The following is a 16103-nucleotide window of genomic DNA, read 5'->3' as shown; positions in this document are numbered from 1 at the left end:
CTGCATTTTGAAACTGGTTTTGGAGCTATTTGCAGAGTAATAGCTGAAACGAATGGAAATGGGTTATTGTTTTTGGTTTGATTTTATATGTTGTGGTCTTGTTTGTGAACTGCCTTGAGACCTCTGGGTATAGGACGGTGTATAAATTGAACTAATAATAATAATGATGGTGATTATGATGATGTCAACAACCCATGTGGTGTGGGGCTGACTCTGTACTACTAGCACCACTATGTGACTCCCACCAATGAAAGCTTGGAACCTCCCCTTCTCCATAATTATGGCCGATTCATAGACATCCTGCCATGTCATCCTATCAGCTGCTGCTGGGCTTTGTATGAATCAACAGTGCAGCTGCTTCTATAGAGGCATAGATTGCCATAGATTTCCCTCTCCCAGCCCTTTGGAGAGAGCGTGAAGCAGATTCCAAAAGGATGGGTTGATACCAACTTTTTTTTGTTAGTGCTGTTTGAAACCAACATGCTTGTTAACTGGTGTTACTGGCAGTTATAATCGGATGGATACTAAGTACCGCTGTCAGCACTGCCAGCGTGTGATGAATTGCACTCCCGTAATAAAAGAAGCTATATGGGGAAAAGGTTGGCAGGGCACCAAAATTCCGTTATCGGCTGTTTGGTAAAGATGTGCATGAGATTTTGTGAGCTTGGCAGCAGTTTTGGGAGTTTTACTTTCCTAGCAAATCCCCCATTTCATCACATGCTGTTTCTCTCTGTTTGTTACAGGTGTGCCTCTGTGCACTACGGTGCCGACCTGCCAGCAACCAGCATCATTATCACTTTCCATAATGAGGCTCGTTCCACCTTGCTCCGCACAGTGAAAAGGTAAGGCATGCTTTTAGCTCCGACGGGACTTGAGGTTTCAGCCCTAAACAAACCTGCTTGGAAGTAAATCAGCGAGGCTTACTCCAGAGTAAGAAGAGTTAAATCTGTCCTGCAAAACTGCAATCCCAAGTGTATTTAGTGGGAAGAAAATCCCACTGGGCTCAGTGGGACTTATGCCCAAGTAACTTGGTTGCAATCTAGCTGTTTAGCTCATTTGATAGTCAAAAAAAGCACCTGAACCTCTGTTTGGATAAATCTGCAGACCATTTGCTCACTGGATGCTTGGTGATGGGAGTTAGCCCATATTGCCTGCTACATCCACAACCATCTTTTTCATAAACTGTGGTTCTGCTTGCATAATCACAGCATTGGTATCAATGTGTTAGAGACTCGGTGCCAAAAATTGGTTTTGTTTTTGTTTAAGCCAACTCCCAACAATATACCTGCATCCCATTCCCTTTTTAAACTCATTTAAAGTCCCCCAAACTGTAATCATCGGCTGTCACCACCATTCCAAATAGGCTGTTGTAAGAACTTCGGGTTATCCCAGTTTTTTTGTAGAGACCAGATTATATGTTCATCAGTCATGTATAGGACATATCTATGCAGGCTCACAGACTGAAATCCCCCAATGCAATAGATTAAAGTAGACAAGGGCTGAAAAGCTGAAGTCAGTGCAAAGAAGGAGCAAGTGAGGAACCTGCAGCCTTAACTCCTTTTCCTGCTTTTTTATAGACTACCATTTATTAAGCCAGGAGAAGTTTTCAATTAGCAATAATTGAACCTCGGATTAACCTCATTGGCTACGATAGTGCCTGAGCCAATATCTTATATGACTGCAATATACAAGTTATAACTGGGCAAAGCATGAATAATGACATGTACTTGAGCAGGGACACAATATACTTCTGCCCTGTAACAAAGTAATTTAACACTTCAACATACGGTATGAAATTCCAGAATAAATAGCATTTCTACTCGACAACTCTTTAGATATTTGAGAAATTCCCCAGAGTAATTCAGGACAAGTGCCCTGAATTGGGCATCAAGCAGCAGATGGAGAGGTGGTAGTGATGGAGAGAGGTATTTTGGTCTGAGAATTGAACTGGGAGCTTCTTCATGCAGTGCATATACTCTGGCACATAATAATAATAATAATAATAATAATAATAATAATAATAATAATAATAATAATAATAATTAATAATGCCACCCATCTGTCTCAAGAGACAATGGAGGAGTGTGCCTCTCGAGTGAAGCCAGACTGTTGGACAGTTACAGTGTCTGCTGTGGCTGTAGAGGCAGATATGGGAGAGACAAGTTTTGTTGCAGCCGGGGCAAATGAAGGTGTCTGGTTGTGCTGCTGCAGATGCACCATGGCGTTTCTTCTTTCTGCGCTCCTCCTGGTGGTCATTCCTCCTCTGGTCACTGTCTCCAGGCACTGCAGCCGTAATGATGATAATAGTAATGATAATATACAGCAAATGTCTTATAACTCAAAAGGCAGTGAGAATGGAAGGTTTTTATCTGGTGCTGAAAGATGGTTGGTGCTGGCCCCAGCTGAACCATAATGTGTGGGTATTGTACAGCCAGGGTGCCATTGCTGAGAAGGTGATCCTTACAAGCCACAGTCTTTATGCGTGCATGTACAAATTACAATTAAAAATAAGAGTCACACCCCAAAGTTCTGCTTTCTATTTTAACTCCCCCTTTCTAGTTTTTGTTTCAACGTTATTGCATTAGTATATTTTTTTAATGTAATAAAAAAAATTCAGCTAAACTTTTCTCAGGAGGAGGGATTTGTGACAAAGCAGCAGCCAATCAGGGCTGGGCACAGCCGGTTTCTGCTGCAAACTAGCAGACCTTGTGTCTGCCTGCCTAGTCTCCATCAGGTCACATAGCCCTGAATAGGGTTCAGGCATGTGTGACAAATCCAATTTTTAATATATATTCTTTTCATGCATCCTTGGCTTGGCTGCTTCTGGTTTTCTTTTTGTCGCAAATAAACATTTTCAATGACCATTTCCCCCACATCTTTCCAGGCTAAAGAATGCAGCAAGACTGTTTACTCTCGGGGGTGGTTGTTGTTTCCTGAGAAAATGTCCTCTGCTCCCTTTGAGATATTAAACTTTTGCTAAAAGTGTCCTTTAAGCAGTCTTCCAGGTCAGAGAAACGCTTTCTCTGTGGACACAGAGGTGGGGAAAGGGGGAGGGAGAGAGAAAGAAAGAAAGAAAGAAAGAAAGGGAGAGTGTATCTCAGCTGGAAGGCAGCTGAGAGCACCTCTGGCAGTGATGCATTATTCATCGGAACTATTTTCCCTCACTCCAGGTCTTAGGGTCTTGCAGAAAACTGCTTTGTGAATAAATAAGAGGTTCTTTCAAGTGCATCCTGGCTGGGCTTCATGAATGCAAGGATGCTTTTGCGCACTGGAGAAAACAGAACAAATCTTTTGCAAGGCAGTATTGGTCTTGGGGAGGCTGCCTCTGGGGAGCATAAAACTTTTGCTCCGAACAATAGGCAGTTAGGCCGGCAGGACAGACCCACAATCTTTATGTGCCCCCCTCAGCAGTAAGACAATCAAATTCAATAACTGGCCATTCAATAACCGCCTCAAAATAAAGCCAGCCTTCGAAGCAGGGGCGCCGACAGTGCACACCAGCTGAATAGCTGCTTAGCTCCCAGCAAAGATGGCTGAACTATTCTTGGGTTCAGCAGTGCAACGCAGGAGCTATACAACTTAGATGGGAATATATTGCCCATCTAAGTGCTTCCTTTCCAAAATGACAGCTGCCAGGTCTTAAGTATTCCTGGATGACTGTTGTTTCGGGGCCATTTCTGCAGGTCAGGAAGGCTGAAGCTTGGAGCGTTGATGAGAGCTGTTGCTTTATCAAGGGTAGGGCTGCCATATGTCCAGACATTACCTGGATTTCAAAGGCAGAATTGACGTCCGGGAGGGATTTCCGAAAGGCGGCACTTTGTCCTGGATCTTAGGCAAGTCAATTGAAAAATCGCTTTTGTGTGTGTGTGTGTTTTAAAAAGCTCCTGGTTTTTACTTTTTTGAAATATGGCAACCCTAATCAAGGGAGCAACTCAAATGGTAAGCCTATATAGGAGCTGCGGATTCCACCCTTTCTTGGGTCTCAATCACAGAGCAACGCCATGGGCTGGGAACTTCAAAACTCTGAAGTACCTGCATTTCTCACAATCTCTTCTGCCTCTCTAGCCCTTGAGGGAGATGAGGGGAGTTCTAAGAGCCAGCCAGAAGCTCAGGCAGTTCGTGTAGGAATCATCATGGCTGGGGCAGGAATATCAGGTTTGATGGCACTTCAGGATCACTGCAGGGTGGAGATCTGCTGGAGGGTCCAGCTCTCTTTGCTCTTCATCTGAGGAGACCTTAGGTTTGAGGCAAGGGCAGGGATAAATCCTGACCATTTTTTATTCTTTCATAGCACACCTAAACCTGACTGCAATTCCGACTAGAAATGGTTTCTTATCTCTAATTTCAACTAGGAATGGGCTAGAAATGAAGTGGGTCATAATTTCTTCCCATTCTGGAGATTCTTTCCCCTAATCCTGCCCCTGAATGAATGAGGGTTGATTGTTAGGAGTTTGGGGGGTGGGGGTGGGGAGGAGGGATTCTGCCAGTCACATCATTTTGAAACCTCTGGAACTAAACCACAGCATTAAAAACAGGTTCTAGGATTAAGACCTAGCAAATCTTGACTCCTATTAAATTCCCATTGTCTTCTACGGTTAAGAGAATACTTATAGCTCCAAGTCTTTGCTCATGGTGATAAAGTGTAAATCGTGGCTATGCTACACTCAAGGGTAAAGTATAAGGCTAGCAGGCAATCATCCATGAAGTCATATATCTCCCGGACTTTGCATTATCTGAATCAGAGGAATGGTTGGAGTTGACCTTCAGCAAAATGTTACGGTTAAGGTTATGACTGAAGCAGGGATGGTATGGGGTTGCAATGGCAACCAGAAGGCTGACAATCAGTGCTGGAAGGTAGTAAAAGCTTCCCTAGCACCTGGCCCATTTCCAGGCCCAAGTCTACCATTAAAGCCCTTCATAGCTTGATTCCTCAGTAGCTGAAAGTTACTCTCTTCAAAGACCCCAAGATCTTCAAACGAGGCCTGTCTTTTAAGTGGTCCCCCATGGTGACATTTAGTGAGCAGTGAACTGTAGAGTGCCCCATCAGAGACCCACCTCAGAATCTTTTTGATACCAGACGAATAGGCATTTTTGTTTTCCCTCAGTGATTTCATTAACAAAGAAATAGTGGCCTAGTCTTTCCACATATTGCTGCCATTCTTCTGTTTCTGGATTGAATCCCTTAATTCTCCCATAGGATATCTGATTTTTCTCCCCCCCTTGTTGCTATGGTTCTAATTTGATATATAAGACCAGGTTACTAAATTTTAAGACCCAGAAAAAGAGGCAACAGCCTCTTGATGAACAGTTTAGCACACAACTGGATAGGAAAATGAAAGTAACCACAAGAACAAGCTAAATTGTAGAGTCTTGAGATAATGCTTAGCTCTATCATTACTCATTACTACACCCAGGCTTTTAAAGATCATTTAAAAAAAAAATCTGTATAATGTTATGGTTTGAGCATGGTTGCTTTTGTTCTGTGGAACTTATCTCTTGGCTTTCTGTATTAGCTGGTTGTTGCTATGATGTTTTAATCTCTAGACCCTCTTCCTTGGAATGGTTATTTTTTTATAGTTGCTTTATTTCCTGCTTTATTGAGTCTTGATTTATTGAAACTGTGATTTTTAATGCTTTATTTTGTACGTCACCCAGAAAACTATTGTTGGGCACTTGATGAATGGAGTAAATAAATCAATAGATTGTGGTGTGTCTGTGGTGCAGCTAGGGCCGAAAGCAAAGGCGTGAATTGGCCAATGAGGAAGTCAGCTCTGAGAACGGTCAGTCATCAAATCCTTATGAGAAGGTGCTGTAGGGACAAAAAAAGCCTGTGGCCTGTTTGATACATTTCCTGTGGAGTAGTTTAGTGTCCCATCATTCTCCTACAAAATGCATGCAGTGTTTTTAAGTTTCACCAGTCTGTTTAGGTCTGCCCTAATTATATAGGTAGAGCTTGTAGAAATATAATTATCAGGAGTGCTGTAAGAACAATCACAAGATAGCAGCTGCTGTGCTACACTGAGTAATGCATGAAACATGCCAGCTAATCTTGAGGATAGGTTCAAACATGCCAATTGAGATGATATAGAGCCCAACCTTCCCCATCATTGGGATGTTTTAGATTGCAACTCCCATCAGCCCCAGCCAGCACGGTCAGGTATGAAGGATGTCGCAAGCCAAGAACATCTGGAGAGAGCCCTCTGCAACATCCTGCCAGGGTTTGCCCCATTGCTGGGCTCATTGGGATGTCAGCGAGAGGCAGCACCTAGTAGTGAAGTCAGCAATGCCTGGCAGCCCAACATATGGAATGAGCCATGGATGCTGGCCAGAACTCTAATCCTTACACCCACAGCCTAATTCCTTCCTACTTTTTCTGAAGGTCTTTGGGCAACCATCACCACTCAAGTGGAAGTGGTGGTGCTCAGATATCAGACTCCAACCAGGAAAAAACTGAGTCTGGATCTCATCAGAAGGCCTTATATCCTGCATATACAGCACCGTCTCTTGAAGAGGATACATATCCCCAAGCCCAATGCCCTGAAGGGAGCACTGTTGTTGTTGTTGTTTTAGCCAGGGCTGTCTCTATCAAGGGGTGCTGGGCACCTGGCGCCAAATTCTGGGGGGCACCAGATGCCCGCTGCTGAAGCCACCTAAGCTCTTACCACCACCACCTCAGAGACTGAGCAACAGCCGCCATCGCCGCTCCCCACGGCAGGGCCCCTGACCTGGCTGCCATTGCCCAGAGCCCCGGCTGGGAGAGGAGGATGAGGAAGGAGTGTGGGAAAAAGCAGCGACAGTGCCAGTGGCAGCATCTGCAGCGGTGGGGAGGCGGTAGGCAGCGGCGGGAAGGTGCGTGTGGTGGAGCTGGACGGGCCACTGCTGCAGTGCTCCTGCAGAATGGAGCGGGCGACGGGGCAGGCCCCGCGGAGAAGGACAAGGCGACAGCAGGGACTGTCGCCACCCCTCACAGCTGCGGCGGCACCTCAGGCTGAATGGGCTCAGCGGTGAAGCTGGAGCAGCCGCTGGCGCTGCAGAGACCTTGGGAGAAGCTGTGACTGGAGGAGCGGGAGGAGGAGAAGGAGGCGAAGTGAGTGAGCAAGAGCATCGACCAGGCGCTCAAGGAACAGAAAAGGGAATACAAGCAGACACACTGCCGCGGTGGTGTGCGGGGCCGACCAGAGTCCCATCTCAGCCTCTCCCTTCCCTGCCCTGCAGAGCCTGCCTGCTGGGAAGTGGTGGCTCCTTCACCCACCCGTCCAACAGACGGACCCTTCAGGCCAGTGAAGGCGCTGTAACCCCTCCCCTGGCACCAGGGGGGTTAGCTCCGCCAGCTGTGTGTGTGCACTCCTTTCCCACCACGGTACAGGCTTCCCTCCCTCCTTCCAGTCTGCCCTAAATTTGGGGGCACTGGGCGAATGTTTGCACCCCGGCGTTGCATATGCTAAAGACGGCCCTGGTTTTAGCCACAGAGTCCTATTTACATTAGAGCTCCACCAGTGCGAAGTAACAAATGAGAACCAATAAGACCTTTTTGTTTGTTTGTTTCATCATAATTGTTTTTCTCTTTTTCATTTACACGGAAACTGTGGAACACAATTTGCTTCTGATGAGCCTCTCCCCATGGACCCTGAAACATCCTCTCATGGCAAAAGGGGCCGTACCACCTGACATTTCATGTGGGGAAATAGTTTCTGGCATGCTATTTTGTTGCTGTGGGGGCTAATTCCTTCATACCACTGCACTGTGCATATTTGAATGAAACCATGAGTCCATGCTGCTCATGTATACTTTAGCAGTTTGTGCCTTTTTCATGAGACCAGCAAGAAACAGAAAGTTGCCTTTAGCTCAGGTTCACTTGTTATTCTTGGTTTGCTGATAGAAATAGAAACAATAACAACTGTGGCTTAATTTTCAAGGTGCTTGAGGTAAGCCATGTATCTCAATAAAATGGATCTGAATGCACTAGGCTGGGCATGAATTATTACTGTGAGTATAATTGCTGCTGCCTTCGCCTACACAGCCGGAGTCCATACCACTAAGTAATTACTGTAAAGTGCTGTGGGGTACCTGAAGTATGAAAAGGGCTGCTCTGTTCCAACTATTGGTTTCTTGCAAGCCTGCCCAGGACCGCAGCAAAATCAGGAAAGAAGGAGGTGATGGTGTAAAAATTGTGCTGCCTGCTTATTTTGCAGTGGCCGGTCACCCTCTTCTCATGCCATTCTGCTTTCCTTCCAAAAGTGCAGCAGGTGGATTTGGCCTTCTGTGACAATTAGGGGCTGATTTGATTTTGATTAATCAGCCATTCGAGTAGCACCTGTTGAAAATTATATGTAATTAAATTGTTATAGATGATTACAGAGTTGTTTTCCAAAACAGAAGTTTAATTTCACTTTGGGGAATGGCAGCGATGAAGAAGTCCGATTGACGAGTTAACGTTAAGGCCAAAAATCTATAAAACCGGCTAATGAGTTTCTATGCCTGAGTTGTGGCTTGATGCCCCATGAGGCTCCTATTTCAAAGATGATGAGATCCCAACCAGTCTGTTTGAAATCTGGGGGCAATTGGGAAGTCTGAAAATAAACTTCCAGGCGGAGCTGGTGTAGCATTGCGGCTAAGACTCCAGAGGCCTTGTTTTGAATCTCACTTCTGCTGCAATGAATGGTCAAAGGAACAGAAAAGTTGTACTCGGCCTCACAATATGGGGATAATCATTATGACCTTTAAAAAAATGTCCTTGTAAGGGTTCGAGCTGTTTAAAGTGCTGTATAATTCAAATGCTAATTGTTGTTGTTTATTACTGCTGGAGTCTCTTCTAGCATCCTCTGGAAAATATTGACTCCCATCCTTTAGTTCTTGCCTTTAAGTAGATCTTAAAAATCATCCTAGGTTTTCATTTTGATCTGAGTGCTGTGACTTATGGAGCCAACACGCAGTGTTTCTCAACCTTGGGTCCCCAGATGTTGTTGGACTACAACTCCCATCATCCCTGAGCTCTGGCCTTGCTAGCTAGGAATGATGGGAGTTGTAGCTCAACAACATCTGGGGACCCGAGGTTGAGAAAGGCTGCGAGGAAGGGATCAGCAGATTCAGAGCAATCCCAAAACTTAAAGAAGGGGGGGGGATTCAAAGTGGGGGTCCCTCAAACCAGACACTGAGCGTGCTCAGTGCTGGCAGAATGTTAACTGCTGAGAAGCGGAAAGTGTATGTATACACACACACATGTATAAAATATAGCCAACCCCCTCAGCCAAATGCACAGTTAACATGTTCACACCAGGGTTACACTGCAACATTTTCTTACAGCGCTTCCCTGGTCATGGTTTAATTGTTCTTTGACTTTAATGGCCCTCCTCATTTCCTCATGGGTGGCAGAGTCATTGACATTTCCTTTGTAGTTATCTTGTACATCTGAAGCATTCCAGGCAGGGATGATGAAGAAGAGAAGAGTTTGGATTTGATATCCCGCTTTATCACTACCCTAAGGAGTCTTAAAGCGGCTAACATCCTCCTTTCCCTTCCTCCCCCACAACAAAGACTCTGTGAGGTGAGTGGGGCTGAGAGACTTCATTTTTTTAAAAAAAAAATTTTTTATTGAGTTTCTTTTCTTACATTCAGAAGTATACAGAAAGAAAAAAGAAAAAAAAGAAAAAGAATAAAAAGAAGAAGAAATATATAAAAATCCAACTTTCCATAGTATTTTCAAAAATCCAACTGGACTTCCCCACATCCTCCAGACCCTGCGTTCTTTGTAATAAAAGCGTCAGCAGTTTGTTACCTTGTTTCATAACTTACTGTATCTTTCAGTTATCATGTTTCTAAATTTACAGTGTTGTATCCCAATTCTTGTACATTTAAAATAAACATAATAAAGTTATTTCATGTTTTCACCTCTTCTTTCTTATAACTTAATTTTCAATTCACCTAATCGAGTTGCAGAAGCAAAAGTTTCCTAATCGTGCACATTCTTAGGTTTCATACAACTTATAATGTTTTTGCAAATAGTCCTTAAATTTTTTCCAGTCCTCTTCCGTTGTTTCCTCTCCCAGATCTCGGATTCTGCCAGTCATTTCAGCCAGTTCCATGTAGTCCATCAACTGCGTCTGCCATTCCTCCAGCGTGGGTAAATCTTGTGTCTTCCAATACTTTGCGATGAGAATTCTTGCTGCTGTAGTAGCGTACATAAACAAAGTTCTATCCTTCTTTAACACTTTCTGGTCCACCATGCCCAGGAGGAAGGCCTCTGGTTTCTTGGGAAAGGTATACCTAAATACCTTTTTTAACTCATTGTAAATCACTTCCCAGAAGGCCTTCACTTTTGGGCAGGTCCACCAGAGGTGAAAGAATGTCCCTTCGGCCTCCTTACATTTCCAACATTTGTTGTCAGACAGGTGATATATCTTAGCAAGCTTGACTGGGGTCATGTACCACCGGTATATCATTTTCATAATGTTTTCCTTCAAGGCATTACATGCCGTAAACTTCATTCCGGTGTTCCATAACCTTTCCCAGTCCTCAAACATGATGTTATGCCCAATATCCTGTGCCCATTTTATCATAGCAGATTTAACTGTCTCATCCTGTGTTTTCCATTTAAGCAGCAAGTTGTACATTCTCGAAAGTGTCTTAGTTTTTGGTTCTAACAATTCCGTTTCTAGTTTCGATTTTTCCACCTGGAAACCAACTTTTTTATCTATTTTAAAAACCTCTTGAATTTGAGCATAATGTAGCCAATCTCGCACTTTATTTTTTAATTTCTCCAAGCTCTGCAACCTCCAATTGTCTCCAATTTTTTCAATTATTTCCCAATATTTCGGCCAGTAGGCCTCCATGTTGGGTCTTTTTCGAGCCTTGGCCTCCACCGGTGATAGCCACCTCGGGGTCTTACTCTCTAGTAAGTCTTTGTATTTCGTCCAGACCATAAATATTGCTCTTCTGACAATATGGTTTTTAAACAATTTATGAACTTTGACCTTGTCGTACCACAAATATGCATGCCAACCAAAAGCATTGTCAAACCCTTCCAGATCTAGGACATCAGTGTTCTCCAACAGAAACCAATCCTTCAACCAGCAGAAGGCTGCAGATTCATAATACAACCTCAAGTCCGGCAGGGCAAACCCCCCTCTTTCTTTCGAATCAGTTAATATTTTAAACTTTATTCGGGGCTTTTTGCCCTGCCAAACAAACTTGGAAATATCCTTCTGCCACTTTCCAAAACATTCCACTCTGTCCACAATCCTTCTGCCACTTTCCAAAACATTCCACTCTGTCCACAATCTGTAGGGCTTGGAACAAAAATAACATTTTCGGCAATACATTCATTTTTATAGCTGCAATTCGACCCAACAAGGAAAGTTTCAATCTTGACCAAATTTCCAAATCTTTTTTAATTTCCGCCCAACATTTTTCGTAATTGTCTTTAAATAAATTCAAGTTTTTGGCGGACAAGTGAACCCCTAGGTATTTCACTTTTTTAACAACACTTAATTCTGTTTCTTTCTGGAACCCATCTGTTTCTGTAAGTGTCACGTTTTTAGCCAAGACCTTGGTTTTTTGCTTATTCAACTTAAATCCCGCCACCCGACCAAATTCATGAATCAATTCTAAAACTCTTTTTGTACTAGATTCTGGCTCCTGTAATGTTAAAACCAAGTCATCTGCAAAAGCTTTCAGTTTATATTGTTTCACTCCGACCTGTATTCCTTGTACCAACCGGTCCTCCCTGATCATATTCAAAAGCACCTCCAGGACTGAAATAAATAAGAGAGGGGATAGGGGGCACCCCTGTCGTGTCCCTTTTTCAATTTTAAGTTCTGAGAGACTGGGGCTGAGAGACTTCAGAGAAGTGTGACTAGCCCAAGGTCACCCAGCAGCTGCATGTGGAGGAGCGGAGACGCAAACCTGGTTCACCAGATTACAAGACTACCGCTCTTAACCACTACACCACACTGGCTCACACATACATCTACATTTTCTTCTAATAGCCCTTGGCACACCAGCTACAGGCCTCTTAAGGAGCCGTCGTAGTGAGGGCTTTGATTAGTGCCAGCCACTGGGCGTTAGAACTTGCAAAGTGGAGTTAAAGGAGGCTTCTAGATGAATAGCTGGAGTTAATAATAAACCTTTATTGTCACTACACCACTTGTGTGCAGTGAAATTAAACTAGCCCCCCCCCCACACATACACTCAGTCTTGTTTGCGCTCTGTGTGCTTGTCAGAAGTCAATTGCACCACTATTTTTTCCCATTCAGCAGCCCAACAGCCCACAGATAAAAAATGTTCTTTAACCTGTTGGTGCGGCTGACTATACTTCTGTATCTCCTGCCCGAAGGTAGGAGATTAAAGAGGTGCTGGCCAGGGTGTGAATCGTCCCTAAGAATTTTCCTCGCTCTCCTGAGGCAGCGGTTTCCCGCAATGTCATCTAGCGAACACCGAGGACTGCCCATGATGTCATGTGCTGTATTCACCACCCTCTGTAGGGACTTCCTGTCCATGGCTATCAAACCAGTGTACCAGTGTTATACATTATGAAAGGACACTTTCTGTTGTGGACCAGTAGAAGGAGATCATCAATTTTTGTTTGACATTGTTCTTTTGCAAGACCCTGAGAAAATGGAGTCTCTGTTGGGCCTTCCTAACCACCTGGGTTGTATTGATTTTCTAAGCGAGCTCTTCACTAAGGTAAACTCCCAGGAATTTAAAGGAAGAGACTCTCTCCACACAGCCCCCCCCCCCCCCAATATACAACGGGGCTAGTTCCCCTCTCTTCCTCTGAAAGTCCAACACCATCTCCTTTGTCTTACTGACATTTAGGTGCAAGTTGTTCTCTAGGCACCATGTAGAGACTTTTTGAACCTCCTCCCTATACGCTGATTCATCTCCAACTGTAATTAGACCCATTATGGTGGTATCATCTGCAAACTTAATAATTGCAGTGAATGAATCAGATGAAATACAGTCATATGTATACAACGAGTACAGGTAGGGACTCAGCACGCATCCCTGTGGGGTGCCAGTGCTGAGCTTCAGAGAGGTAGATGTAACAGGCCCAATCCTCATTATTTGTGTGCGATCCCTCAGCAAGTCTTTAATCCAATCACAGATGGTAGAGGAAAGGTCCAGGTCCATCAGTTGCCTCAGGCCTTGCCTAAGCTAGGATAAAGGATGCAGGGAGAGGAGCACCAGGTAGGTCTGACTGAGCATGGAGCCTAAAGAGAGAGAAACTAGCACTGGGATGGAGTGGGACTGGCTGGGGATGAAGCCTTATTGCTGATGAGTGGCCAGTATGTGGAGCAATTAGTTTGAAGCAGTGCAAGCACCAAAGAACTGGAGGTTGTGTGAAAGCAATGTACTACAGACACGATGGGAGACACCAGGGAAGGCAGGCCACCTATGACTGCAATACAGGAGATCCAGCAGTGACCAAGGACCTGTCTTCTTGGATTGGACAAGTGAATGGGAATGGTGATCATTCTCACAATACTGGCATGTAGTATAGACCAGGGCTTCCCAATTCATGGTCCACGGATCACAAACCTCGTTGAAGGGGCCCCTGGCATGTTTGTGAAGAACACTTACAATTTGAATTTTCATGGGATTCTACGGAACTCAAATGTAATACAATAAAATACAGTATAAGAAATAAAAGAAATAATGAAGTGCAATTAAAAATCAAAGCATCTAGCACAAGGCATGGCAGTAGCTACAATAGGCAGAAAAATCATGCAGAGGTTTGCCAAAGCCTTGGGAATCTTCAAGTGGCCCATGGCGGGGGTGGGGTGAGGGGAAGCTATTACTATTGGGGAATGTTGTTGTTTTGAATTGTTTTTAATATTGTTTGTAATGTCGTAACCCACTCTGGGACCTTGTATAAATTAACAACAACACTCATGGTTGATGTTACAACATTAACATCATTAGACATTTAAAAAATCCCCACTGCTTTGAGAACACAAATTGAGGTTTTTAGGCTTATCATAAACTGGTCCAAAAAACAACACACCCAAAAGAAGATCCAATAGTGTATTAGCATTTTGTCACTCACTTTCATACCAACAGTGCAAATACAATTTGGTCTAAATGTACAGATTGACAAGCAACAAACTTGTGAATTGAGATTGGTAAAAACAGGGAGGCCAACAGTAGCCAGAGCCCATGACAGACAGAAGCAATTTTAGGTTTGTCCCCATGCTGATCCTCATTTAGGTCTGCAAAGGCAGTGCTGAGACCCAGGAGGAGGTGGCTGACAGCCAGTGGCACCCCTGGGCAGATTGCAGGTAAGAAGACAGACATGTGGGCATTCACTGAGGGCAGACTGAGGTTGGTGGGGCAGCGCCCCATTCGCCCAAATAGGCCAGCTTCCATTACCATAGAAACAACAGGCCGCCTTATCCTGATAAGCTGGTGGGGAGGAAAAAATACAATTCAGAACCTTGAGTGGAAAATGTGGTTTGAAAGTCTGGCTATTAATTGCCTTTTATCTCTAGGTGCATATAAACAACACAGTCATTGATTTGTGCAATCGTTGGCACACATCATGCAGGAAGCAAGTACCAAGGGCTGTCAACCATTGAATATCTATTATGATCCAAGTTTAATGAGTTGCATAGTGAACATAATCCACAGTTCAGACAAAAGAGGTTGCAATTTAAATAGCTATGTTGATATGTGACTAAATGTAGAACTTGGGGGAACTATGGAAGTTGGAATCTAAAGTTACGAAAAGCAGGAATAATACGTTTCACTAATCTTGACATCGGAAGCCTTTCCCCTTTTCTAGTGTGACAGCAAGCTGGACTAGATATGGAGGAACTGCCAGGAGAAATAATGTATATACTGACAACCCCTTTTGAAATTACAGATTTGTGTTTGAGGGGGGCACAAAGATGGTAAGAGAGACCTGAAGCTTGGAGTCAGGGGGCTCCTTATTTTTTGCAGAAGTGAAAAAAACAGAGAATAAAAGTCATTCAGAATTACATACCTGATTTTGTGCTGAGGAAATATTAACTTGGCAAGGATTTTGTCTTAAGCCATTCACTCTCTGAGGACTTATCCTTGTTTCTCAATGGGTGTTGCTATTAATGCACACATTTGCATCTGCTATTGGTGTTGGGTGCAAAGGGATGAGTGTGCTTAACTTCTTGAGGATGGAGCATGTTTCAGATCTCCAACTAACTGATCCAGGCAAAATTTGTGTGAAATTTTGCTGTTGCTGAACATTAAGGTATTTGTGCCTTTGGGAGCCCTAGTACTGGCAAGGCAGGGATCCTGAAGTGTGACGTGCAGGAGCAGCCTGTCTTCCAGAAACATTTAAATGGCCTCTTGAACAGCTTTCCCATTGGCGTCTCATGTCCTCTGCAGGGGGATGGTTGTCGGTCTGTTTGCTTGACATCTTTTGCATCGCAAGAAGCAGCTGTCTCTCATGAACGGCTTGCTCGTTTGGCATCCCCCGCCCCCTCGCTTGCTCTGCAGAAGATCTCTGTCAGTGAAAGTGTGTCTGCACCAGCTACTTGCTCCAAGATATATCCTGGAACTTCATCCTGCATAGTGTCTCAGGGAATCGGTCCCTCATAATAATATTGTGGTTATTTAACATTTTAAGAGTATTCAAAGCACTATCCTTACATTATTTCAGCTTTTCTTACAACACCCCTGTGAAGTAGGCAGTGATGACGGGGGGGGGGTGTGTGTTTCCTAGTGCTTAATTCTTTCATGGAGAATTGTCCGTTTCACGAGTTCATTAGTAACAAAGAATGGATGCAAACTGCAAATTACAGTAGGCAAGCATGGCTGTTCCCGAGTTTTTAGCTTTGTTTAAGGTATTTTATTTTACTTCTTTATTTTTGTACCTCTTTTGTACTTACTCTTTTCTAGAACAAGGTTGGGGAACCTCTGGTCCATGGGCTGCATGGGGCCCTCCAGGCCTCTGTGTCTGGCCCTCAGGAATCTCCCTAGTCCAGGCCACCTTCCATCTCTCATCACCCCACTCTGTGCCCTCCTCAAATACTTTTGTCTGGCTGCAACGTAACCTTGAACATTGATAATGCCCATTGCTTGCCTCAGTGGAGGATGGGGACAGGCATGTTTGTGTGTAAACTTCTGCC

General features: G+C 44.1%; 1 protein-coding gene and 1 pseudogene across 2 annotated transcripts in view; one reads left to right on the top strand and one right to left on the bottom strand.

The window, feature by feature from the left end:
• Positions 1 to 16103, top strand: part of GALNT16 (polypeptide N-acetylgalactosaminyltransferase 16) — a 141114-nt gene that overhangs the window by 81579 nt on the left and 43432 nt on the right. For both annotated transcript variants that reach the window (XR_003706126.2, XM_028725317.2), the window contains exon 3: positions 744 to 842. Coding sequence is in view for 1 of the 2 variants with exons in the window: in XM_028725317.2 (XP_028581150.1) it covers positions 744 to 842 (99 nt within the window). In the remaining variant the exon portion in view is untranslated. The remainder of the gene's footprint in view (positions 1 to 743; positions 843 to 16103) is intronic.
• LOC114585764 (U4 spliceosomal RNA) lies at positions 1592 to 1671 on the bottom strand (annotated as a pseudogene).

Source organism: Podarcis muralis, chromosome 1 (assembly GCF_964188315.1).
Source record: "Podarcis muralis chromosome 1, rPodMur119.hap1.1, whole genome shotgun sequence".
Classification (NCBI taxonomy): Eukaryota; Metazoa; Chordata; class Lepidosauria; order Squamata; family Lacertidae; genus Podarcis; species Podarcis muralis.
Note: the sequence above shows the minus strand (reverse complement) of the source record. Positions and strands in the feature narration are given on the sequence as shown.